Source organism: Canis lupus, chromosome 25 (assembly GCF_003254725.2).
Source record: "Canis lupus dingo isolate Sandy chromosome 25, ASM325472v2, whole genome shotgun sequence".
NCBI lineage: Eukaryota > Metazoa > Chordata > Mammalia > Carnivora > Canidae > Canis > Canis lupus.
Genome location: NC_064267.1, coordinates 45,139,866 through 45,166,660, shown reverse-complemented (window position 1 = coordinate 45,166,660; position 26,795 = coordinate 45,139,866). Strand labels below are relative to the sequence as shown.

Here is a 26,795-nt window from a genome sequence, read left to right as displayed (position 1 = left end):
AGGGCACCTGGGTGGCTCAGTCAGTCAAGCACCTGACTTTTGGTTTCAGCTCAGGTCATGATCTCGGGGTCCTATGATCGAACCCCAAGTCAGGCTCCATACTCCGCAAGGAGTCTGCTTGAGATTCTTTCCCCTTCCCACTCCCTCTTCCTCTGCTCTTCCTCCTGCTCATGCTCTCTTTCTTTGTTTAAAATCAATCAATCAATTAAGCAATAAGGTAACTGTTCATAGTAGTCTCTTCTGGTCCTTCATATTTCTGTGACATCCATTGTAATACCTCCACTTTCATTTCTTATCTTGTTCACGTGAGACTTCTCTGCTTTTTTTCCTTAGTTCAGCTGAAAATTGGTCAATTTTGTTATCTAAAAACAACAACAAGTCTAGGTTCAGTGATCTTTTCAGTTGCCTCTTTAGTCTCTTTTCCCCCTATTTCTGGCCTGATCTTTGTTATTTCCTTCCCTCTGCTCATTCTGGGCTCAGTCTGTTCTTTTTCTAGTTGCTTGACGCATAAGTTAAACTCCTTATTTAAGATCTTTCTTTTTTCTTAATGTAGGTGTGTATTGCTATGAACTTCCCTCTCAGGACAGCCTTTGTTACATCCCGTACGTTTAGGCAGATTGTGTTTCCATTCTCATTTGTCTCTGACACTTTTTAAAAAAGATTTATTTATTTACTTATTTGAGAGAGAGAGAACAGGAGAGAGGGGCAGAAGAGAAGGGGAAAGAATCTCAAGCAGACTGCCTGACCAGTGTGGAGCCTAATGCAAGGCTCGATCTCACAACCTCTTAGGATGTATTATAACAAAGTCAAAATATAACAAGTATTGGAGAGGATGTAGGAAAAGTGAATGTATATTTGTACATTGTTGGTGCAAATATAAATTGTTATAGCCGTTAAAGAACACAGTATAGAAGTTCCTCAGAAAATTAAAAATAGAAGTACCATATGCCAGCAATCCCACTTCTGGGTATATACTTAAGGAAATGAAACCAGGATCTTGACAATGTGTCTTCATTCCCATGTTCATTGTAGCACTATTCACGGTAGCCAAGATATGAAAACAACCTAAATGCCCACTGATGGATGAATAAGTAAAGAAGATGTGGCTATAGATATAGACACAGATATACATGTGTGTCTGTGTCTCTGTCTCTGTGTACATATATGTGTGTGTATGCATATAGAATGGAATATTATTCAGTCTAAGAAAGGAGATCCTGCTATTTGCAACATGGATGGACCTGAAGGACAGTGTGCTAAATGAAATAAGCCAGATACAGAAAAACAAATATCACCTGATCTAATTGATATATGGAATATATATGCAGAGGGTCCTTGACTTAATGACAGTTCAACTTTTGATTTTTTGACTTTATGATGGTGTGAAAATGATATGCCTTCAATAAAAATCTTACTTTCAGTTTTGAATTTGGGTCTTTCTCAGGCTAGCAATATGTAGTATAATATTTCTTTCTCCTAATGCTGGATAGTGTCAGTGAGTCACAGCTCCCAGCCAGCCATATGAACACAAGGATAAACAGCCGATACACTGACAACCAATCTGCAGCCATATAACCACTCCGTTTTTCACTTTCAGTACAGTGTCCAATAAATTACATGAGATAAAAAAGAGAGATGATTAAAAAAAAATTACATGAGATATCCAACACTTAATTATAAGATATGCCTTGTGTCAGATGATTTTACCAAACTGGAAGCTAATGGAAGTATTCTGAGCACATTTAACGTGGTCTAGGCTAACCTACGGTGTTCAGTAGGTTAGGTGTACTAAATGCATTTTTGCGGGATTTTTTTTTAAAGATTTTATTTATTTATTCATGAGAGACAGACAGAGAGAGAGAGAGAGAGGCAGAGACACAGGCAGAGGGAGAAGCAGGATCCCTGCAGGGAGCCCAATATGCCCAATATGGGACTCAATTCCGAGATGCCAGGATTACGCCCTGAACCAAAGGCATAGATGCTCAACCACTTAGCCACCCAGGTGTCCCTTAAATGCATTTTTGACTTATAATATTTATCAGGACATAACTCTATTGTAAATTGAGGAAGATCTTTATTTTTTTAAGACCTCATAGTAACAAAAATGATGGTTATGGTAAGCTTGAGTGTTGGAGTAAAGGGGTGATTTTTCAAAAAGTAGAATGGTGATTGTCAGGGGTTGGAGTTTGGGGGTTACGGTAAATTATTATTTAACGGGTATAGAGTTTGTTTTGCAAGATGAAGAGTTCTAGAGATGGATAATGATTATGGTTGCACAAAATACATTATATTTGATTTTTTAAAAATTTTAATTTAGCGTGTTAAAGTGTACATTACATAAGATTTAACATTTTAACTGTTTTGAGGTGTTCAATCCAGTGACATTAAGTACATTCACACTGTGCAACCCATTAACTCTCTATCCTCCCTTCCTCCTGGTTCCTGGAAACCATGTTCTATTTTCTAATTTTCTCAGTGTGTCTAATCTAGGTAGCTTATAATAAGTAGATCATACAGTATTTGTCCTTTTGTGTCCCTTTGGTAGTATGTATCAGCATTTTAAAAGGTGAATACTATTTCTTTACATGCATATACTACATTTTGTTTATCTGCTCATCCATGGAAGGACATTTGGCCCTGAATTTCAATCAGGAGAAAGTTAGATCCTGGTGAGTATTGCCTGATGCGTTCCTCCCCATTACTGTGAAGTGATAGGTTAGTCAACATCATCCACTTCTCTGGGGGAACTAACACTTTCTGCATCACTGGATTTGTGCTGCTTAACTTATATACAAATTCCACATGCAAGGAAAGACTATCACTCTGATGATACATCATATTTTTACTTTTTATCTCTCTCTTCTCTACCCACTTTGCCCTCCTAAAGGGTACTTCTTGTGTCCCAGTCAGGAATTATATTCAGCTTTGAACACCAGAGACACCACCACACAGTAACTTAAATGACACCACCACCATACTTTTGCTCTTGGAGAAAAGAAATCAAGAGATAAAAACTCAAGGACTGATAGGACATCAGTTATAATGTCATCATCAATCTAAGTTCCTTCTGTCTTTATACAGTCATCTGCATCCTCATTCTCTTAATGGCTGCCAGAGCCTCAACCATCACATCCACATCTCTAGCAGAAGAGAAGAAGGGACAAGGGCAAAACAATTATAGTCTCTTTTCAAAAAATTTTCCTGGAGGCCCCACCCAATGGCTTCTGCTGTTATAACACCTCACAGGATTATGGTAGACAATTAAATAAATTCATTGTAAAACAGAATAAAGAAAATCTTATTTAAAGTGGAGTCAGTTGAGGCACCTGGGTGGAGTAGAGTCAGTTAACCATCTGACTCTTGGTTTTTGCTCACGTCATGATCTCCATGCTGAGCATGGAGTCTGCTTTGGAGTCTCTCTTCCTCTCCCTCTACACCTCCTGCTCATGCCCTCTCTCAAATTAATTAATTAGAGACTGTTGACCAGAAGGGGGAGCTCTCCTGCTCACCCCAAATCATCAATCGCAGACCCCAACAGGAAGAGACAGTACCTTGCATTTCAAGCAGAAAGAAGCCTATGCATTACCACTCCAGTAGGAAGAAGAAGATTATTTCCTTGCCCAGCAACAGTGCAGCCAATGAGAGGCTGCCATAACTCAGCCAATGAAAAGTCACTGTACTTGGAAACTCCAGTTTATTCTCGTGGACTTCTTGTTTATAACAGCCCCTTCCAACTCCCCCCTTCCCTCTATGAAAGCACCGTTCCCCTCTTTTGTTCTCTACTTGCCTATGGTTTTGCCATAGCTTCCATGTCTGGAATAGAATATAATTTTCTGCTATTTCCAAATAAACCCATTTTTGCTGGTAAAATAACTGACAGTTTTTGTCTTTGAGGTTACCCAGACATAAACACACTTACTGCCATGTGTGCTATTGGTGCTGTGTAAGAGCTATCTATCATTATTACTCATTGGCTGGAAGTGTGTCCCATGATGACTCAGAAAGGGAGATCATGCCCCCTATAACATTGGGGGTCTGTTGGTATGGAAGAAGAAGAGAAACATATTGGACAGGCTGGTAACTGTGCTGCCACAATATCTGTCTCACTCTTTGTAATATCACCAGTGCTAGACACAGGGCAAGGGCTCATTAGTATTTGCAGAAGGAACGAAGGGAAGGAAGTAGAGAGGATGACAAACCAGCAAGCAGGTGACTGGCTTTAAAGAGGCAGTGTAGAACCAGTGGTTAAGAGTGCAAACCCTAGAGCCAGATCACCAGGACTCAAATCTTAGTTAGAGATTTACTGTGTAACTTTGTAGGAATTGTGCATCTCCCAGGACATCAGTCTCCTCCCCTATAGAATGGGAATGATATCAGTTCCCACCATGGGGCATCGTTATGAGAATTAAATGAGATAATGCATAGAAACTATCTGCAGTATAAATGCTCACAACTTTTTAAAAGCATCATTGGGCACCTGGGTGGTTCAGTTGGTTAAACATCTGCCTTCCGCTCAGGTCATGATCCCAGGGTCTTGGGATTTAGCCCCACATGGGGCTCCCTGCTCAGCAAACAGTCTGCTTCTCTCTCCCTGCCCCCAGTTGTGCTCTCTCTCTCTCTGTCAAATAAATAAAATCTTTAAAAATAAATAAATAAAAGTATCATTAACCTTTCTTGCACAGCACCTCACTTAGTTGAAATACTGGGTGAAACCTTCATGAGCCCAGAGTCTGGTCAATACTTTTATAGGTTCAACTCAAATTTTCTGGGGAGCAAATAAAGGATTTAAAATTTCACCATAAAGGAGTGCCTGGGTAGCTCAGTCAGTGAAGCATCCAACTATTGATTTCAGCTCAGGTCATGATCCCAGTGTCCTGGGATCAAGCCCAGCATCAGGCCTCCACTTTGGTATGGAGTCTGCTTGAGAATTCTCTCCCTCTCCCTTTGCCCCGCCTCCCATTCACATGCACTCACATGTGCTGTCTCTGTCATAAATAAAAAAATAAATCCCTTAAAAATTCTGAAACTTCACCATAAACTACCAAACCATATATCAGTATTATTAATGATAATGCAACTAATATTTTTAATGTTAACTGCCATAGGGGCAACAGGACAGATAAGGTACAACCATCCCTGACTTGGAGATACTGACACAATGATCAGATGTGATTTTGCCAGATTTATGGGTTACAAGAGAGTTACATGTAATCCTGAAGTCTTAATGAAAGAAAAGGTCAGATCTTGTTTAGAGATCTGGAAAACTTTTATGGATGAGTTAGAATTGGAGACAGGCTTTCACTGAAGGCAAGGAAGGAAGGGTCTGGGAAGACAAACATCCCTCACAGAGAGGACAATGTGAATCAGGTCACAGAAGCAGGAAGGCAGATGGCACACTTGGAAACACGTTAACTAGAAAACAGAGAAGTGTTGAGAAATACAGCATGAAGAGTGTTGGGACCACAGTGGACTAAGAACATCAAAATGAGGAGTTTCTACAGTAGACACTGGGGTAACACTGAAGTTTCTGGGTAGAAAACGTGATCTCAGGATGGATCTCATAGTGATGTAGTATAGAGTGGGACAAATAAATGGGATTCCACTGAGAAGGCTGTCGTCCTAATGTAGCTGAGGCTCGGTAAGGGACTGATGGGCAGAGAGAGAAATGAAAGAAGCAGTGTCCAGGCCACACTTTGAGTCACAAATGGTTGACTTCATGCACAAAAGATTAAATTTCAAGTATAGCTGCAAGACTTTGATGCTGGATGAGGAGAAGGATGGTGATGTTAACAGGCCATTCACCCAACAAATATTTATTAAAAACCTATAAAGAGGGGCACCTGGGTGGCTCAGTCAGTTAAGCGTTGGTCTTGGGCTCAGGTCATGATCCCAGGGTCCTGGAATCAAGTCCTGTATTGGACTCCCTGCTTAGTGAAGAGCCTGCTTCTCCCTCTTCCTCTGCCCCTCCCCTTGCTTGTGCATTCTCTCTCTGTCGAATCAATCAATCAATCAATCAATGCAAGCCTGTAATGAGCCAGGAAGCGTTGAGGAGGCTGGGATACAGCTCTGTAGAACAGAGAGCCTGTGTCTTCCTGGAGCTAACCTTCTCACATTCATTCTTGGTCAGGGAATGGAAGGTTGAGGAAGATCTACTTTTAGGAAGAGAGGTATGAAGCACAGCAGGCAACGGAGAAGCAAAGGGTAGGATAGAATGCCAAGGAGCTGTGGGGCAGAGTCATAAAGAGGAGGCTGCCAAAGTACCCGAGGGATGACTGGTGATTAGTGGGAGCAGCCACCCCACAGTGGCTTCCTGTCCTCGACCAGGAGCCTCCTAGCTGGTCCTGTCCCCAGCACTTTCCCTACCAACACTTCCTTAACAGTGCAGCCATGAGAATCTCCCTAAAATCAATGGTCTAAGTACAAATCCCTGAGGATTCACCTGCCTTGCCACCGCATCTATGACCACAGCTGTTCTCAATCCCTCCAACCTTTCGCTGAAATAAAAACGATGCGTTCTCCCTGTTTTGCTCCTTCATTCCTGGATGGAGACTGGACTGGAACAGGGGAGATGCCAGAGTAGAACCTAAGGAGAAGCCCGTGAAATAGTTCACTAAAGGTGTTGAGGTGGGGCGAGAGGAAAACGTGAGGTTTTTATGGACTCCTGTGTAGGCTTCTCGGAGCTGCTGCAGACAAAAGAAACACTGAGGATGTTGCACAGGTTTAGGGGCACCTGGAACACGTTTCACTGGTGACACATTTGGAAAATGTCTTTGGAAGAGCGTGGCAAACTTGAAGCCCTACAGTTTCCAATGTTTAGGTTAACGTGCCAAGAGACAGTTTTGGAGGGCGAACAGTAGTGGATATAAACTCTAAAATGTGGGCAGCCCGGTTTAGCGCTGCCTTCCGCCCAGGGTGTGATCCTGGAGTCGTGGGATCGAGTCCCGCGTCGGGCTCCCTGCATGGAGCCTGCTTCTCCCTTTGCCTGCGTCTGCCTCTTTCTCTCTTTCTCTGTGTCTATCATGAATAAATAAATAAATTAATTAATTAATTAAAATAAAATAAATCTAAAATAAAATAATAAAATAAAATAAAAATAAAAATAAAATATAAAATAAAATAAATAAATTAAATAAAAATAAAATAATAAAATAAAAAATATATAAATAAATAAAATAAAATAATAAAATAAAATAAAATAAAATAAAATAAAATAAAATAAAATAAAATAAATAAAATAATAAAATAAAAATGAATGCGTGCGTCGCGGGCTGTCCGAGGGCACCCGCACCGAGCCCTCCCATCCCTGGACTCCCGAACTCTGCGGGCGAAAGAACTACATTGCCCACAAGGCCTCGCGCGGCGGGCCGGCGCTCCCGCCGGGCATCCTGGGAAACGTAGTGCGCGCCTTCCATAAATGGCCCCCGCCAGCATGGCTGCGCCCAGTTGGGGCGCGTATGTTTGTTTCGAACGTGGGGTTGGGCCGGCTCGTGGGGCTGGGCTGGAGGCAGTAAGTGGGGCTCGGCAGTGGGGCTCTCGGGGTGGGGCCGCGGGAGGCGCGGGGGCGCGGTGGGCGGCACGCCTGAGGACGGCGGGGCGAGGGGCTGCCTCGGGGGGTCGGGTCAGCTGTCCCCGGCCCGCGGACCCTGCGCCTCCTCGCGCCCCTGGGCCCCGTGGCGGCCTGCGGGGCTGCGGGGCTGGAGGGCCTGGGACGGGGGGAACCGCAATCCAGACCACGAACTCGAGGCCGGACTTCCAACCAACTTCCATTTTTTGTGCCTCCCGAGGAACGGGTTGCAAAGGAATATATTGCATTTCAGGGCTTCCTGTCCCTTAGGACCTGTGCTGGGCGCTTTGCATTTGCCGTCTCCCAGGGGCCCTCCTGCTCACGGGAGGGGGCGTGAGCGGCCGCCGTTGGCATCACCCCAGGCGTCACCCCAGGCCAGGCGGAGGCCCTTGAGGCTCCTGGGTTGTATCGGCATCCCCCACCCCACCCCACCCCCACCCCCACCCCGGGAACCTCTCCTTGGGGCTCTCCAGCTTCGGGATGCAGTACTCAGCTGCTGTAAAGAGGAGTTTGTTCCATTTCATCCCTTTGAGTGCCATAATCTGGTGCAAGAAGTGAGAAGCTGAGATTTCAGGATCTGATTGATGGTCCCCAAGCCCTTGTCAACAACCCTCAAGAGTCTAGGGTTTGGCTTTGCCACCCCGGCGGGACAGGACAGGAGGTGTAAAGAGGGGTTTTCTTTCTTTCTTTTTTTTTCACCAGGGATATATATCAATAGGATTTTTTTTTTTTTTGGTAAAAGCAGCTGTTTATTATTATTATTATTATTATTATTATTATTGTGAGCCAAACCCTGTGCACCAAGTGCCTTTCTTAAAAAAAATAAATAAATAAAAGTCTCTTGTTGGGTTTAAATGACCCTGCATGGTAGGTCATTTAAACCCATTTGACCTATAAGAACAAAGGTTTAAGTGACTTGCCTGAGGTCACGCAGGGAGTGTGGAGCACAGATGAGAAAAATCGAGGTCTTGCGGTCTCCAAAGCCCAGACCTGATGAACTTTCTGATGGATGCTCCCAAATATAATATCGGGAGATGTGTGGAATGTTTGTAGGATGAGTGGATAAAGATGTGGTCTATGTACACAGTGGAATGTGACTCAGCCATTAGAAACGACAAATACCCACCATTTGCTTCGACGTGGGTGGAACTGGAGGGTATTATGCTGAGTGAGATAAGTCAGTCAGAGAAGGATAAATGTTATATGGTCTCATTTGGGGAATATAAAAATAATGAAAGGGGGGCAGGCTGGGTGGCTCAGTGGTTTAGTGCTGCCTTCAACCCAGGGCGTGATCCTGGAGACCTGGGATCGAGTCCCACGTCGGCCTCCCTGCATGGAGCCTGCCTCTCCCTCTGCCTCTGCCTTTGCCTCTCTGTGTGTCTCTCATGAATAAATAAATAAAAATCTAAAAAAAAAAAAAATAGTGAAAGGGAATAAAGGGAAAGGAGAGAAAATGAGTGAAAATATCAGAAAGGGAGACAGAACATGAGAGAGACCTAACTCTGGGAAACGAACAAGGGGTGATGGAAGGGGAGGTGGGCGGGGGGTTGGAGTGACTGGGTGACGGGGACTGAGGGGGCACTTGATGGGATGAGCATTGGGTGTTATGCTAAATGTTGGCAAATTGAACTCCAATAAAAAAAATTTTTTTTTAAGCATTTAAATAACATGCCCTATTTTTTTTTAAGGGCACTGCTTAGTTTCACAATGTTTGGGGATCTGTTTGAAGAAGATTATTCCACTGTGTCAGATTATCAGTATGGAAGGGAGAAGAAATTAAAGACCAAAGGGTTGGAGCCACCGGCTCCTAGAGAATTCACCAATTTAAGCGGAATTAGGAATCAGGGTGGAACCTGTTACCTTAATTCCCTTCTTCAGACTCTTCATTTCACACCTGAATTCAGAGGTATGCTGTGTTACATGCTTTTGATTAGTAATATGTACCCTTCTCTCTCCATGTAATCAATTATGCAAAGTTATAAATTATGTTAAAGGTGTGTCCCACGGTATGTGTTCATTGTTGCTAACGTAAGAAATAAATTGGTAATTCTCTCTGTAAGGGAATGTGAAGCTTACATTACCTTAAATATATTCTGTGCAATCACAGTAATTTGTAGTAACAAATAAGGCAATGGATTTCTAATGCCTATAATTTCACATACAGCATAAAGAGTTTTGCCTGCCTTCGTTATCGTTATGCTATTTGTATTTCTGAGTTTTAAAATTTCTCTAAAGTAGTAAACGCTCCAGCCAGAGTTACCCAAAAGAATTCTATCCCGCCTTTTGGAGTGGGGATGGGGTGTCATTTATACAGTCCACAATCATTGATCAGCAATTCTGAAATCCAGGACATTGCAACATCCTGATCTGAACTTGTTTGGTGTTGGAACCTGACCTGATGTGAGGTTGTTTATCTCACTTAGGTGGATATTTATATGTTTATAATAGGAATATTAACTCTTTGATTAATGGATACTGTTTTTCCCAGTCTCTGCTAGGATGTAATGTTAACCTATATGACCCCTTCTTCATATTACCTTTCTAAAATCTTGAAATTCCAGAGACCAAGATGTTAGACGAGGGACCGTGCATAAGGAACAGAAACACACTCATATTAGCTCAATTGAAAGAGGGATTTACTGTAAGAATATAGGGGAATCTCCTTGAAATCACCTATAGGAAGCCAGCCTGACCTCATGGGACCCTTGATTTCTTGCCCCTTTTTTTCTCTATATGTTTGTCTCATGCCTATCTCTGCAAACTAGCTTCCTCCACAAGGATCTTAGTCTCCGTGAGCCCTTGATTTCACTGTGAACATTATCTGCATAGGGCCCTGATTGGGGCCTTCAGCCACTAAGCTGCATGACTGGCTCAGCTCTCCACAGCGTCTCCATATACTAAGGACAGACAATCTGGCTCATCCTGCATCCAGTATCTCATCCCTCTTCCCATCACTACCAAATTCAGCAAATTTTCTGACATTTTCTGTTGCTTCTAAGCTTAGAAAGACTTCTCCAGAGATTTAGTAAATATTTACTAAATTTTGTCCCCTTCCCATTGTCCCCTTCCCAGGGCCAATCTAATGGATTAAACGCATGTGGGATTTCATAATGGTGCTATTGGTCTAGGACCTCATCCTCTCTGTAAAAATACTCAGTTATTCCACCATTAGAAATTTTCAACATAAATTTCAAAAGATTCCTAGGGAGTGTAAAAGTTGTCCAAGTTTTCATATAGTAGAAAAGTAGCCTTAAAAAGAGACTGAGAGGGGTACCTGGGTGGCTCAGTCGGTTAAGCATCTGCCTTTCAGCTCAGGTCATGATCCCCATGTCCTGGCATTAAGCCCCAAGTCGGGCTCTCTGCTCCGTGGGAAGCCTGCTTCTCCCTCTCCCTCTTCCTGCCGGTTTGTCTACTTGTGCTCTCTCTCCTGCTTTTTGTCTCTCTGTCAAATAAGTAAATAAAATTTTTAAAAAGAGTAAAGAGAGACTGAGAAAGGTGTTTGGTGGACAAGCAGTTCAGGTCACAGAGAGGGCCACTGAGCGAGGATAGGGCTGAGTAGAGAGGTCACTGAGCAAGAGCCCAGGCCATCTTACTCTCAGCAAAGGAGATCGTTGGCCAGACATATGGGCTTGTATCTTAGTGTGGCCTATGCATTCCATGTGAGGCTACACATGAATCCTGATGCTTACTAAAGTGGAGATATAATTTAGAAAGGGTAAAAATTAGCGGATACTGGTGGGAAGAATTCTGAAACTTTTTTGGAAGGTATCTTGAGTCGGTAGGGCTGGATTGGGTTCCACTGTACTGGTTCAGGATGGGTAAGAGTAGTGGGAAATGATTATAAAAGTCCTTGTATGGTTTTATGCTTTAACCTTTATGTTTGTAGCTCATTTCTTCCCGGTTCCTGCCAGGAGCTCTAGGAGGAATATAACATTTACAGCAGTAATCATCAGGGTAGCAGTGGTTTTCAGAGGGAGACAGTACCTATCCCATCCCTTCTCTCCCTGGAGTAGGTCAAAGTTTCCTAGTAGGAGTTCCCATCTAGTTTGAGTACAAACTTCCCATAAGATTCACATATGTCGGGCAGCCCCAGTGGCGCAGCGGTTTAGCACCGCCTGCAGCCCAGGGCATGATCCTGGAGACCCAGGATCGAGTCCCACATCAGGCTCTCTGCGTGGAGCCTGCTTCTCCCTCTGCCTGTGTCTCTGCCTCTCTCTCTCTCTGTGTCTCTCTCATGAATAAATAAATAAAATCTTAAAAAAAAAAAAAAAGATTCACATATGTACCAGTGGGCAGCATGCCCAGATTTGGAAGTATAAAACAATTGTGGAGACTGGCCCTGGGTTACCAACTTATTTTTCCAGGTAAGGTCACTACCATCTGTTATTACCTTAACACAGAAATTCTTTTACCAAAAAAAGGAAGGGTGTGGGCTCAGGTTAAAGATGACCTTTTCTCTTGAAAGGAGGGTTGGAAACCTCACATGTGGCTTATAAATGAACACATGTGATACTGTTATATATTGTGTATTTCCTCATGTGGCTTTTGGGACCCACTGCCTTAGACAATGGGAAGCCATCAAAGATTTCTGATGTTTTTATTTTTATAAGCATAGTTTTCCTTTTATAGATCTTTGCTGAAAACTTAGCGTGCTACGTTATGGACTCAGTGGTTAAAAGTAATGTTATCAGGAAGTAAAATGTGTAGAGTAACTGTTTACTGCCACAATCATACTTCTGAATATTTAACAGATTTTATTTACTGGAGGCTTTGGCTTTCTAGAACAGTTTTTAAAAATGAAATAACGTCATTTATATCTCTGATTCTATGTTTTGTTTAGAAGCTTTATTTTCCCTTGGCCCAGAAGAGCTTGGTTCATTTGAGGATAAGGATAAACCTGATGCAAAGGTATTAAATCTACGATTCACAAGGTCTTTTTGGGGGGGTATTGAAGAAATGTGTTTTTTTTTAAGGAAGGAATTAAGTTCCTTAATCATAGAAATTCATAATTTTATCAATTACCGAATATTAATCTTTATTTTAAAAAAGTCACATGGCCTGTATACCGACTAGAATAGAATCTTCCTTCCAAAAAGAATTACTTCAAATATAGTGCTGCTACTGCTTTATGGACCTAGGTTGGTCAAGAAGATATTTGCAGCTGACCCAACACTAGCCTACCAGAAAATCTTCATGCACGTATTTGTAACAACAGAAAGTAGAGACGGGTGTTCTTTCATTTTGGTATTCTGGAAATAAGCTGAGTGAGCAAATCGTATTTTAAGAACATCTCTAATCTTGTTCTTCCTGGCTTTGAATACCGTTAAGTTTATTGCTTTCAGGCTAAAATCTGCACTTCTTAATAGAAGTCTTCTGTAGTCCGGCCCAGCTCTTCTCAAACCACCTGTGTTGCAAAGAGCCAGTTTTTGAGTATTTCCTTTTGTTCCCAGTCTCTTGCAGATCATACTCTGCAAGATACGATAAAAAATGTGGTGGCAACGTCAAATTGCCGTAAAAGTATCTAAAGTCTTATTCTCACTTTAGCTACAAAAGTCCAGTCTGCCCACCAGGCTCTGAGCATCTTCTCTGCCTGCCCTAACCCTCCCCCTCCCCACACCAAGTAAGGCAGGAAGATGGTGAGGCAGGTGCAGCCAGCCCCGTTCCCCTGTGAGGTATCCAGACTCCACAGTGAGTAGAAGTCATGACCAGGAGATTCCTCACGGGGGTGTGTCTCTGAGAAGTTTCAGAGGAGAAGTGAACTAGGAGAGACTGAAATGACTGGCGGTAACGGATCATGGAGTCTCTTAGGGCCTATGTGGGTGCTCATATTGATCTGTACTGTGTCAAGGCAGAAAAATCCAGATCACTAAAACTTTTTTAGATTGAATTAGAATTTTTAAAAGAAAAGTGAGTCTTACTTCACCCTGTGTAATAGTTACAAACCGTTTCCTGATTGAACTGAATGAACTAGAAGAGAAGAGAAAACTCTTTTGCAGTTCTTTTGAAACATCCCAGGCAACACCAACATTTCATTTAGAAATGCATTTACCTTTCGTTCAGGTTCGGATCATACCTTTACAGTTACAACGGTTGTTTGCCCAACTTCTGCTCTTAGACCAGGATGCAGCATCCACAGCCGACCTCACAGACAGCTTCGGGTGGACCAGCAATGAGGTATGAAGGTCGGCTTCTCCAAGGAGCAAAGTTCTCAGCAACAGAGAGTAAACGCTGGCTTAATAACATTATCTAACCTCTAATTTTTGTCTTAGGATCTCAAGAAGTAGTTGAATAGTTACTTCCCATGTTAAGTAACTACAAGCCAGAACTTGCTCTGTGCAGGATTTTATGGACGGGTATGATTTGGCATGGGAGAGAGGGTTGTGGGTGCAGGGAGAAGTAACAAGAGCTGGCTTTTACAGCTTCAACCCTTGATAAAGCCTAGTTGGGATACAACATCTGCTACAGAGAAACTGGCATGTATATAACAAACTGCTAATCAGCTCAAAAAGCTGACCGGCAATAATTCTGTCTGCCTTTATGACGTGCTTTTGTGTTTGAGTCTGGGTATCCTCACTGGAACACTTGCTTCAAGCGAAAGGTGCAAACGTTCTTGGCAGGTCTTTTCATTTTCCCTGTCCTGCTCCTCTCTGGACTCTCTTCACTTTGTTCCTGTATCCTCCTGTGTATGGATGCTCTCTCATTTTCCATTGGATGTTTCTAAAGGGTGCTTCACTCTATGCAAACACTGAACATGTCAGCAGTGAGTAAAGGTGCTTGTCAATACTGATAGGCTGCGATTTTTTTCATGGAACCGATGTGTTCTTGCAAAAGAGAGGTGTGGGAGACTATCACAGATATTAAAGAGGCAATGGCAAGAATAAATGTTATATTGCCTTCAAAAATAAAGTTTACACTCCGGTCTCCCTGCAGGGAAGACTCCTAAATCAGATGATGCTGTGGGCTTTGAAGAAAATGGGGTATCACACAGTTAAGTTTCTGGTGTGGAGGTGCTAAGGGTTAATTCTTCCCTTTAAAACAAGAAAGTGTTAAAAATGGCCACTCTGTTGAGATACGATTCACATACAAGAAGATTCACCCTTCAAGGTACAAGTCAGCAGTTTGGTGTATTCACAGAGTTGTTACAACCACCACAGAAATCGATTTTAGAACATTTCACACACCCCTCGAAAGAAGCCCCATACTCTTGGTAGTCACTGACCCCCAGACTCTGGCAACCACTCACCCCCTTTCTACCTTGACGGATTTGCCTGTTCTGGACATTTTGCAGAAATGGAATCATGGGATATGAGATCTTTTGAAACTGACTTCTTTCACTTGAAATCCTGTTTTCACAATTCAAGCCCCTTATATAGTATATGTCAGACTCCATTTTATTGTCAAGTAGTATCTTACTGGAGTGATGGCCACATTGTTTTTTTTAATCTTGTCATCAGCAGAAGGATTTGCCTTTTTGATCCTGAGCTTCCTTTGAGTCACTCATTTCGTACTCTTAGAGCAGTGAAAACCTTACTTATTTATTAATTCCTAAATAAAATCCCTCCAGAAACCTGCTAGGACTGGTAGAGAGGGACTCAGAAGCACCTTTTCCAAACTTAGAATTGTTCAGAAACAGCTTGAAAACTTGCACAAGTTCCCTCCAGAGCCAGTTATACTGGAGAAATTCACATCTTCCAGTGGCTTGTATGTTAACAAACAAGATCCCGAGGCCCACTTTTGCTCCGGATGTCATCCACTTCATCAGCTTTTTTTTCTGTGAAAGTTTTCATTAAAATTGTCCTCCCTTGTGGTCTATACTTCACCTTTCATTGCTACTCTACCTCCTTTCTACCTTTCCTGTCAAAGTTGCTCATTACCTCCACATTCCAGGTTCCTAGAGACACCTCTCTGCTCACCATGGGCTCTCAGGAGCACTCATGCCCCACTCAAAGCAGCAGCTCCCACCGGTTCCCATGACCTCGTCTCCTGGTTCCCCCCTCCCTCCCACTGCTCCCCTAACTCAGCTCTGCTTCTGAGTGTTGGTGGCCTCCCCCAGTTCCCATTTATCTGTCGTTCTGAAGGCGATCAGTCTCTTCTTCACACATAGTTGTGTGACTCATGATGGAGTGAAGCAGGTGCCATCAGAATTTTTCTCAGCTTTCTGTTAGTGGGTCTTTATGTGCGAGCAAAATTCTGGTTCTTCTCAAATGCTGCTCATTCAGATCCCCTGATGTGAGACTTCACCTACGCTGCCAGCTCTTAGAGACTACTCTTTGACCGTTGTGTTTCCCCCGTCCCCTGTGGCATGGCCACGTGCGTGGTGTCCCACACGCATAAAAGCACTTTCCTGTTTTCAAGCGAGTTCAGTTATATGTACACCCTGAATGCCACCTATTCGTATTTTCATTTTGGAGTGAAAATCAGAGTAGCAGTGATCTCTTAACATGGTCTCAGTTCATGTAGCTTAGTCATCCTTATTATTTGATTGAAGCTTGACCTTTGGATTTCTAGATAAGTCTTGTGTTGTTTTGTTTTTTTGTTTTTTTTTTTAACTAATACCACTTTAAAAATCTGTTTTTAAAAATCTGAAGCACCAAATTACATTTAAAAGTTACCTGTTTTATAGGAAATGAGGCAACATGATGTGCAGGAACTGAATCGAATTCTCTTTAGTGCTTTGGAAACCTCTTTAGTCGGGACCTCCGGCCATGACCTCATCAATCGTCTGTATCATGGAACCGTTGTTAACCAGGTTGTTTGTAAAGAGTGTAAGAATGTCAGTGAAAAGCAGGTGAATATGCAAGCGTGTTGTAGTAATAAGTTTTATTGTAAGTTGTAACACACGTACTTAAACCTTTGATCTGTAAAACCACATAAGGAGTGAAGTGTTTGTTACTAGAAATAACCTTTTTACGTTTTTTTCTTTTACTGTAATTACACCTCAATCCTCAACTTACAGTCCAGCTTTCTTCATATAAACTGAAAGAAGCAAAGTACTCTGATATTAGAAAATATATTTGGGGCACGTTTATAAGTAGAGATCTATGCCCACATGAGAAAAGCCAAGATTATAGTTGGTGGGGTATTATAACAAAAGTTAATTAAGGAAGTAATAGAGAATACTAAGGGATGTTTACATTGATAAATGTCTATAATTAAATATTGGGTTTCATTAATTAACGTCCCTCAGAAAGTTTATCTGTACGTATGAGTTTATGTTGTCCATTTAATCTCATCGGAAATTAGATATTGGAAATTTGCTCATGACATAAAATAATCTCTGCTTGCTCTATAAATCTTGTACAGCGCCTGTTTGCATCACTGAACAGTTGTCCCTCAATAAAAATCTCTGTTTGTTATGGCAAGAGTTAGAGAAAATTGCTGTGTTTGACTGTATGAGTAAAAACCTATATGCCATTTTCTAAATTTTGCATTAATTGCTTTTTTGAGTATGTATACTTTTTCTATTTTCTATGAAAGAGTTGGGGATAAAAAATGCTTCCTGGTCCTTTTTGGTCCTTTTTGCCTGTTCTACTAGAAGGTTTGGTCAGCCTAGTTTGGAAATATTAAGATGTGTGTTTTTGGGTTACCACATGATTGACTTAACTATAATAATTCACAAAGAAATTTCAAGAAATCATATATATGAAGACACATATTTTCAACATTAATTTTTCATACATACATATTATACATTACATATAAGTGTTGCTTGTATTACTTTAGATTTCCACCATGAACTAGATAGAGTTTTATTATTTTACAGTCCCTGTAATAACTCCTTAGAGGAACGCTAAGCACACACATAAAACTGTGAATGATTTAAGCTTGTCAGATTTTAAGTGTGTATTACTATAAGTAAGTTGTAATTCAAATGTAGTTATAGTAGTGTCGCTAGACTCCTGTTTACAAAATACTCTCCTCTTAATTTTCATAAAAATACCTTTTTATCCTGGCTCAGAATAATTTTTTTCTTAGAACTTCCTTGGTATATCTTAAACCAGCGCTAGCAGAAGAGGAGGAAGCGGGGTTTACATTAATCCGCCCTGCCCATGCTGCTCTAGTCTAGAGACAACTAATAGGCACTGCACACTTGGGTCAGATGTGTGCCCAGTGGTTTGTTTTATTTCCCACTAAAATAGCTTTTATTATAGCTACAGGAACTTAGGAACTAGTTCCTGACCTATTTTAAGCCAAATTGTAATTAGATTTAAGGTAATTTTGTGTGATGAATTTCGCAGTATCTTTATCTTTAAACATACAGTGTTTTACGGAAAAGTTATCCGTTATTCCCAATATATGTAGGAGTTGGTGATATGTTTGTGAACTGCTGTGAGATTGCTTTTCCAATATTATATTCATGTGTATTTTAGGAAGACTTCCTAGATCTAACCGTAGCAGTCAAAAATGTGTCAAGTTTGGAAGATGCCCTCTGGAACATGTATGTAGAAGAGGAAGTTTTTGACTGTGACAACTTATACCACTGTGGGACTTGTGACAAGCTGGTTAAAGCTGCAAAGGTAAGGATAGATACCTGCTGCCTTTCAGGGGGCGCACACAGTCCTTGGTAGCATGAAGTGTTGTCACGTGAAGTCAGCTTGTATGAAAAAGTCTGGAAGATACACATGAAGCTCTTAATTGCAACTAAGGATTTAGACATTTAGACTTTAGACTAAGAAAAGACATTTACATTCTACATATCTGTATTTTAATTTTGTACTATCAAGAATTCTTTTAAGCTTTCAATCTAATAATTCTCTCAACTTTTTTTTCTCCAGGAAAAATTTATTTGTACCTCAGTGTTTCTTAAATATACCTTTTTAAAATAAACTCCCTGTATCCTTGCTTTTGGCAAAGTACCATTAGGAATAAGGTGATATGTTTTTATTTCTCCCAAGAAACTCGTTGAGCTTTCCTTTTTTTGCTTACTACTGCAAAAAAAGGGCTTCATTTTCTGCACATGAGATTATTTTACAATATTGATAGATACACCCTCCCTGACTTGCAAATCTAATATGCCCCAATCCCTTCCCCTAGTGGGAAATGCTCATCTTGCCAGTTAAAGGGCTAGACAGGGTACCTCTGGGTTTCTTACTATAAGGATGAAAGGAGGACAAGCCTTACTATTTCACTGCTGCCAGATGATGTGATGGGCTTTCTAGTCAGTGGTTACTGGGCACTGGCATATAGAGCTATCACATAAGATGAGTTTTTGCACTGACCTGCATGGCAGAGAGCACCATTCCTAGAGCTGACACTTACTGAATTTTGCGTCAAACAAAATGAGGACTGATTCAGATAACACACAATATTGATTTAGATCCTGGAGGTTGTGAGAATGTTTAAAAAAAAAAAAAAAAAAAAACTAAAAAAAAATTCCTCCATGCCGGTAGCTTTCCCAATAGGATTTGAAACCACAGGGTGAATTTTACATTGTTTAATATGTATTTCCATTCAGCCTTTGCCTATTTGTGACACACAAATAAAGAAGTTTATTTTTTGCTTATTTATTTTGTATTTCACCTTTGGTGTTACAATTATGATCTAACAAATCTAAAACTCAGCAGATGAAAATTCTTGGAAGGATACTTAAACGTGTTCTTAGTTTTATTGAACTTAATTTGCACATTGGTAAAACAACCTTTAGCTCAACAAAAGCAGTTCTTGCATGTACTTTTTATGTTTTGGTTTAATTTAATTCTTTTTCAGTGGAAATTTTTTCATCTCAGTACTTTTAAAATTGCACTCTAAATTTCCATGTGGTTGTGCTACCTAAATTAACATAGATTTTCTTATTCTGAGCAGTCTTTTCTCAGCCATAGTATAGATGAGATACTCAGAATTTTTAGATGTATTTTTTTTTAACTTGTTGGAAAATCTGCCATGTTATAATAGCTGTTTTTTCACTTAACTTTTTTTAACCCCCAATTTGTGGAATCATTTTAAATACATTTTTAGGAACATTAGATATATATATGTAAAGATAATATAATTAAGGACGACTTTACAGATGGAAAGGATTTTTTTGGCCACCCCCTACCCAGCATACCATTAGTGCTAGGAAGTTGGGGAAAGCTGATGACTTTTAAATAAAAAGCAGCTTAATTTAGTGTTTTGTTTTAAAGGAAGGAAATAAAAAATAACTTTTACTTGCTTTTAAGGACAGTCATTGTAAAACCCCAATCAATGGATCTTAACGTTTGGGGGGTGAGAGCCCTTTGAAAGTCGAATGAAAGCTGTGGATCTTCTCCCCACAAAAACACATTTGTGCAGACCATATAATATCAAAGGTTCAGATCCGCTGAAACCGGTCCATAGGTCCCAGGTGAAGAGCTGCAGTTCTTTGTGAATAAAGGGCATGCTGGGCAAAGTGGAGGCACCATGGAGGTAGGTGAAAGGCCAGAACTCACAGGGAAGGAGCTGTGTTAGCAGAGCGAGCACCAGTGACACATGCTCATCGGACACCTTTGATTTTAGGGTATCAACACTACAAACATAAATTTGGGTTGTACGTTTTTAGTTGTTAACATAAATGAGCAGTATCACCCTTAGTCCCATGAAATAGATGAATTCATATTAAGAGCTGACTTCAGTCCAAGGAGATGAATTTATATGATTGAAGGACACATTTCTCTTAAAACTGCATCACAGGTTGCTTTTTCATATCTTAAGAAACATTATGTATTCTTTTCTCTAACTCTGCTTTTAAAAAAAACTTTAAAATTTTTTCTTTCAACAGTCGGCCAAATTACGTAAGCTGCCTCCCTTTCTTACTGTTTCATTATTAAGATTTAATTTCGATTTTGTGAAGCGTGAACGATACAAGGAAACTAGCTGTTACACATTCCCTCTCCGGATCAATTTCAAGCCTTTCTGTGAACAGGTTTGAACAATTTTATTGTGAAATTCTTTCTTTTCTCCTCTCAAGATTGAATATTTAATTGACCTGGTTTCTGGTTGGCTTATTGCAGAATATTTCCACCTGGCACTGTTAATATTTTGAGTTGGGTAATTCTTTGCTGTGGGTGCTGTATTCCATACATTGTAGGATTTTAAGCTACATTCCTGGCCTCTGCCCACTGAATGACAGTAGCAACCCTGCCACACCACCCTCAGTAGTGACAAAAATATCCAGACTGTGCCAAATGTCCATGTCTCCTGGGGGAGGATATGGGTAAAAATCAGTGCCGGCTGAGAACTACTGGTTTATTACAGTCCTTTTGAATTTCCAAAGTATGAATTTTTTTCAGTTCTTTTTATTAAACTCTCCTTGAAAAAAATCTTAAAGGAAAAATTAAGAACAAAATAAGAAATAACCCTACATTAAGGAGAAATTACCATTAATTAAGTACTTTGCTATTTGGATTTAGTTTACATGAGATGCAATAATGAATTACACATCTAGAAAGTGAATAGATAATTGGAATTTCACTAGAATTTATAATCCTTGAATCACAGGAAAGTTTTGAAAACAATGATACAATCAACGTACGATTTTAAAATATTTAAAATGCCATTTTAAAGTATTTTCTAGGGCAGCCCCGGTGGCACAGCGGTTTGGCGCCACCTGCAGCCCAGGGTGTGATCCTGGAGACCCAAGATCGAGACCCATGTCGGGCTCCCTGCATGGAGCCTGCTTCTCTCTCTGCCTGTGTGTCTCTACCCCTCTCTCTCTCTGTCGCTAATAAATAAATAAAATCTTTAAAAAAAAAAAAAAAAAAAACCTTAAGAAAAATAAAGTATTTTCTATATAATTGCAATAAATGCCAAGATCAGAGCCATGAAACTGTTGTATTTATTATAAATCATTATTTATATGTTTATCAAGACCAGAAGGAACATTTATTAACTAGCTATTGAGTTTCTGTGTATAAAAGTTATATTTCCTTTATTCTTAAATGGATGGGCCTTCCTCTTCTTCAAGCCTGATATCTGAGCTTTTTGGAGTTTTATTGGCATATACAGAATGAACAGTTTTTCCAGAGCAAGTTAATATACTTGCCTCACCTACTTTTACTGCCTGAATTAAACAGTTTTGGGGGGCGCCTGGGTGGCTCGGTTGGTTAAACATCTGACTCTTGATCTCAGCTCAGGCCTTAATCTCAGGGTCATGAGTTTAAGCCCCATGTTGGGCTCCATGCTGGGCATGAAGCCTACTTAAAAGTAATAATAATAATAATTTTTCAGGATAATTGAATTAATTCTTTTATAATTTTCCAATTTTATTATGAAATAATTGACAGACATCACTGAGTACATTTAAGGTAGACGGGATGATGGTTTGACTTACATGTATTACAAAATGACCACACTATAGTTAGTTAACATGCATCATCTCATATAGAAAAAATTTAGCCCTTTTAAAACAGTTTGTCACATTATTTTAACAAACTTGGAGATTACAAAATTGAAATAGGTAAAACATTGAGTACTAGTTAAGAAATTGACCATAATTTTACATTTTGATTTCTGTATCAATGAAAAAAATTGTCACTTTACATCGTTTATATCTCTCATCTTTTGCCTGAACCAGACATTGAAAAAAATTACTGTTTGCTTTATAATGTTTCAAACAAATAAGTTTCTCAGATAACTGGCACCCCTTCAAGTAACATATTCACATGCAAAGGATCTTTTAACCTAAAGTAGATTTTTTTTTTTTTTTTTAGATTTTTTTTTTTTAATGTCAGTGTAAGTGTTCACTGATCAGGTCAGTCATAATTATAGAGCACATTATTTATAAAAAAGATGGATCATAGAAGAAAGAACCTTTTCCTCCTACTAAACTGCCTCTGAACAAACAGCTAATATTGGTAATTGCTTAGTTTCCTGTGGTGCAGAGGATGATCATAGGTATGGCTCTGACTTGGAGGTGCATGACCATCTAGTTGGGATACAGGACCAATTCCACAGCTACAGAACACATTTCTAAAGCAGCATAGTAGATATGACACAAAAATAGTGTTCTCTTGCTAAAACTATCACAGACACATAGGGGAGCATGTTGTAATAGCATCTTGGTGCATGTGATCTTAGGCAAAGAACATAAAAATAATATTTTCTGTGTTTTCATGGTTAAGAGGCAGAATTTGCTTAGTTGTTGTGTGATAAGTGTTAGATGAATGATTGTTTTCAGTCTAAGAATTAAAAATTTTTAAATTTAAAGCCAATTGTTCAAATTTATATTAATTTATCCTTAAATAATAATAAGTCTCTTATTTTAAGAGTGAAATTCTTTCTTTCTGGTAATGTATCTTCCCATTTTACTTAAACCATCACCGTTTATGCTCTTTTTTTCTCATAGAGTGACACGGATGACTTGGAGTATGTATATGAGCTCTTCTCAGTCATAATACACAAAGGTGGCTGCTACGGAGGACATTACCACGTGTATATTAAAGATGTCGATCATCTGGGAAACTGGCAATTTCAAGTAAGCAAAGGGATTAGTTCTAGTCTTACTATTTTGGTGAGGATTATCTTTTGTCATTTATTATAGATAGTTACCCTAGAAAATCTTCATAGGCATAGAAAGTAAATACAGCTAGAAGTTTTAGATTATTTCTGAATAGTTTCATATTTAAAACAACCAGCATAGTAGAAACACCTATATATACTCTTCACCTGTGTCCATCAGTTGTTAACAATTTGTGCAAACAGATACACACAGTTCACATTATCTAATGAGTGCTGAGCCATCTTAAGGCAAGCTGAAGACACCAGGCTCCTTTCCTTCTAAATCCTTCAGTGTTTATCTCCTGAGAGCAAGGGTGTTCCCTTCCATAAGCATAGATCAAAATCAGAAACTTTAACATTGAAATGATATTACACTCTAATAGAGAGTTTATCTTCAGATTCTAACTGTTGACTCATCCAGATCCCTTACAGCATTTACATCCAGATCCTTTACAGCATTTTCTTCCCCTCTCTAGTGTCAAGTGCAGGGCCCTGCATTATATTGAGTTAGCATCTCTCTTAGGGCTCCTGTAATTAGTAACTGTTCCTCAGCCTCTCTTTGTCTTTCATGGCACCAGCCAAAGATGGTAACAATTTTCCTCCTATATGGTCTTCTAAAAGTTTTATAGTTTTGCCTTTTACATTAAAACTTCTCAGTCTTTCTGGAATGGTTTCCTATGAATGGTGTGTAATTTTTTTTTAACTCGGTTGCCCATTACCATTTATTGAATAGTTCTTTCTTTCCCCACCAATCCACAGTGCCAGTTCTATCAATTGTTTATGTATGACTCTTTTTTCTATTCCTAGGCCAATACCACATTGTTAATCTCTTGAAGCATCATAATAAGTCATGATACCTGGTAGAGCAAGTCTCCCTATATGGTGTTATTCTTCAGGAATCTTGGCCTTTTATTCTTCTGTGAACATTTCTAGAATTAGCTTGTCACACACATGCAACACCCATTCTCAGAAGTAGGAGAGTTTTGAACCTGCATATATAAGCCAGACATATCTTTTCATATTTTAGAGCTTACTATAAAAAAATTTTGATATTTTTCTTAAGAATTTGCAGATGTTCTGAGGGAGAGTGCTACCTGGAAGTCTAGTTCCAATTATTTGCAATGGGAAGAATCAAAGTGTGTCACTCAACAAATCCGAACTCTCAGTCAGTTTTCTAACATGTAACTAAAACCCAGTGAAATGTCCCAGTGAAATGTATGTTCAAACCATTGTGGTAGGATGTAGAATTTACAACATCTTCCTGATTGTCAGACAGTTGGTATTGTTAATGAATTGTTGCACCACATGTAGTAATACAGCCTCTCTTGGTGCCAGCAGTGTTCCAGATGCACTTTCTCTTTGTTGGCATCATCTGCTTTTCAGAACATCTGTCTGCATTTCTGATGCTCCATCCATTGTACTTTGATATTAAAAAGCATTTGGATAATAAAGAAGTCAGACTTGGTTTGTATATGTGCTGCCGAGGCGAGCACAAAGTCAGACTTGGTTTGATATTTATCAGGGAGATGTTGACTAGGGAGATGTTCTGTGGGGCTGTGTCTGAACTTTGTATTTTTTGGACTATTTGTGGCTAGTCTATGAAATGTAGTTACCATTAGTAACTACTATTATTGATTTTTATCAACCAGCCATCTTCCTAAACCCTCTTATGTTGCAGACATCTTTGGAGAAAGACTTGTTTCACTCTTTCCAGCCCTTTACCTTCCATTTCGTTCAGCTGAGAATGCCATACAAGCAACACTTTCAGATGCTTGTGCCACGTTTGCCAAGACAGTAGTTTGTGGGACACATTCTCAGTCAGATAAAGGGAAGATCTGCCCGCAGGGTTTCTGTGCCTAATTGGAGCTGATTCCTATCGTGCTGCCTTTTTTCGCTGCTTGCTTAGTTGCCAGGATCCTGTAGTAGAGAGCTCAGGTTCTCTAGAGCAGCCTCCTCGCCCCTCCTGCCCACCAATTATATTACTTTAATTTCATTCTCTCTATAAGATGATGTTGAAGGCTTTTTTTAGATTCTGATATAAGCTTGTGAACAGGTCTAATAAATATTTATCATGTGGCCCATTCCTTTTCTTTGCCTGGCCCACTATAGTCCTGGCTTCTTTTTTCCAGGTGTGCCTTCATCTGTGTAACCTTTCTTCCCAATGTTGCCCTGTCTCTTTAGTCTGGGAAAGTGCTCCCACTTTCTGCCCTGGTTTGCTTCCAGCTCGAGGAGTATGCCTCTGCTCTCCTAAGCACTTGCTGCTTTTGTTCAGCCACTGTACGATTTCCAGCACTTTTATAGTTAGATTTATCGTCAGTCTTTGATGCATAAAATAGTTATTTGCAGTTTCATTTTCCAGGTTATCATTGAGATCATGCACAGAGGAAGCCTTATACAGCAGTGAGGTCGTGTGTCTCAAGCGATGATCCTCCCTTCTATGTCTTTATTCTGGCTGGTGTTTCTTTGGACGTCTTTGCCCTTTCGTGTCCATTTCCTCAGAATCGATTCACTCTTTTCTGGCATCATCAGGCTCTTTTGGTTCTGGTGTGTGACTCAGGAGGGCAGACAGGCACTCTTTCATTGGTTTTACTCTCCACACTGCTCTGCTCTCGAAGCTCTGTTATATCAGCAAGGTCGTCCTCAGGGCTTAAATAATGATCAAAGGATAGCTTTCCATTGGTGTTTAGTATATTTTAATATTTTGCCTTCATGCCTTCTATGAAGCATCCTGTTTGTTACATTTTTTTTCTGTTTGTTACATTTTTTTTCCTTCTTCCACAATCACTACTTTTTCATCCAGAGTTCTATGGTGTTCAAATAATGAGTAGTGCTTTACGGATTTCAACTTTAGTATGCATACCTGCTGGACCCTGCTTGTCTTTTTATTACCATTATCCTGAGAGATTTCTTGTGTCTAGAGACCTGGGATTCCAAATATTCTAAGCATAGCCAGATAGTGTTCTTTCTGCTTATAGTTTGGCAATTTCTTCTTCCCTTTCAAGGAGCTGTTCCCTGCATTCATGAAGTTCTTTAGTAGAAACCATCTGCAAAGAAACAATTTTCGTGACCAATCAGGTATCATTTTCCCTGGTTTAAAGGCAGCGTTTCAGGGCACCTGGCTGGCTTAGTTGGTAGAACATGCATCTCTTGATCTCAGGGTCATAAGTTTGAGCCCCATGTTAAGGGTAGAGTTTACTTAATAATAATAAAGGCAACATTTCAGTCTCTCTTTGTCTAGAAGAAGATGCCTTTCTTCTAGTATGGAGGCCTTTAACTATTCAAAATGTGACTCTAGATCTGGCTGTGAAAAGGAGACTGATCTTTGCTTTCTGCTTCCTGAGAGCCTTTTTACTTCATTGATGGTTGGTATCACTTTGAACATTATCTTGCACATTTGAAGAAGTGGGTGAGAGAAGGCTCCACAGCAACTCACAATAGGCAGCCCGGAACTAGTTCCTACTCTCCCAATAAGGCCAAGGTTGGGCACTGGCAGAGTGGAGGAGGACTGGGTCTAGGCTATTTGTCATCTGTACCAGCCTGTCAGATAAGGGGCAGTACTGGCATGCCTCTGCGCTTGCACCATTTTTAAATCTCTTATTCCTTAGTCATGTCTTTAAACATATTAAACATGCTATTTTATTAATCTTATAATCATAGTATCTGAAGACTTTGTAGGTCTTATTTGGATATCTGTTGATTTTATTTCCTTGTGATTTTGTTATTTTAGACTATAGCCTTGGTTGGTTGGTTTTTGTTTTTTAAGATTCTGTTTAGGGGC

At 40.1% G+C, this 26,795-nt stretch overlaps 1 protein-coding gene across 7 annotated transcripts in view; it reads left to right on the top strand.

The window, feature by feature from the left end:
* The first annotated feature begins 7,376 nt into the window (after positions 1-7,376).
* USP40 (ubiquitin specific peptidase 40) overlaps positions 7,377-26,795 on the top strand; it is a 77,310-nt gene continuing 57,891 nt past the window's right edge. For 6 of the 7 annotated variants that reach the window (XR_007405813.1, XM_025463491.3, XM_049101061.1 and 3 more), the window contains exons 1-8: positions 7,377-7,507; positions 9,253-9,470; positions 12,405-12,472; positions 13,625-13,738; positions 16,188-16,352; positions 17,935-18,081; positions 20,301-20,444; positions 22,866-22,994. Coding sequence is in view for 6 of the 7 variants with exons in the window: in XM_025463491.3 (XP_025319276.1) it covers positions 7,455-7,507; positions 9,253-9,470; positions 12,405-12,472; positions 13,625-13,738; positions 16,188-16,352; positions 17,935-18,081; positions 20,301-20,444; positions 22,866-22,994 (1,038 nt within the window). In the remaining variant the exon portion in view is untranslated. The remainder of the gene's footprint in view (positions 7,508-9,252; positions 9,471-12,404; positions 12,473-13,624; positions 13,739-16,187; positions 16,353-17,934; positions 18,082-20,300; positions 20,445-22,865; positions 22,995-26,795) is intronic. The other variant, XM_049101062.1, reaches the window with a different exon arrangement.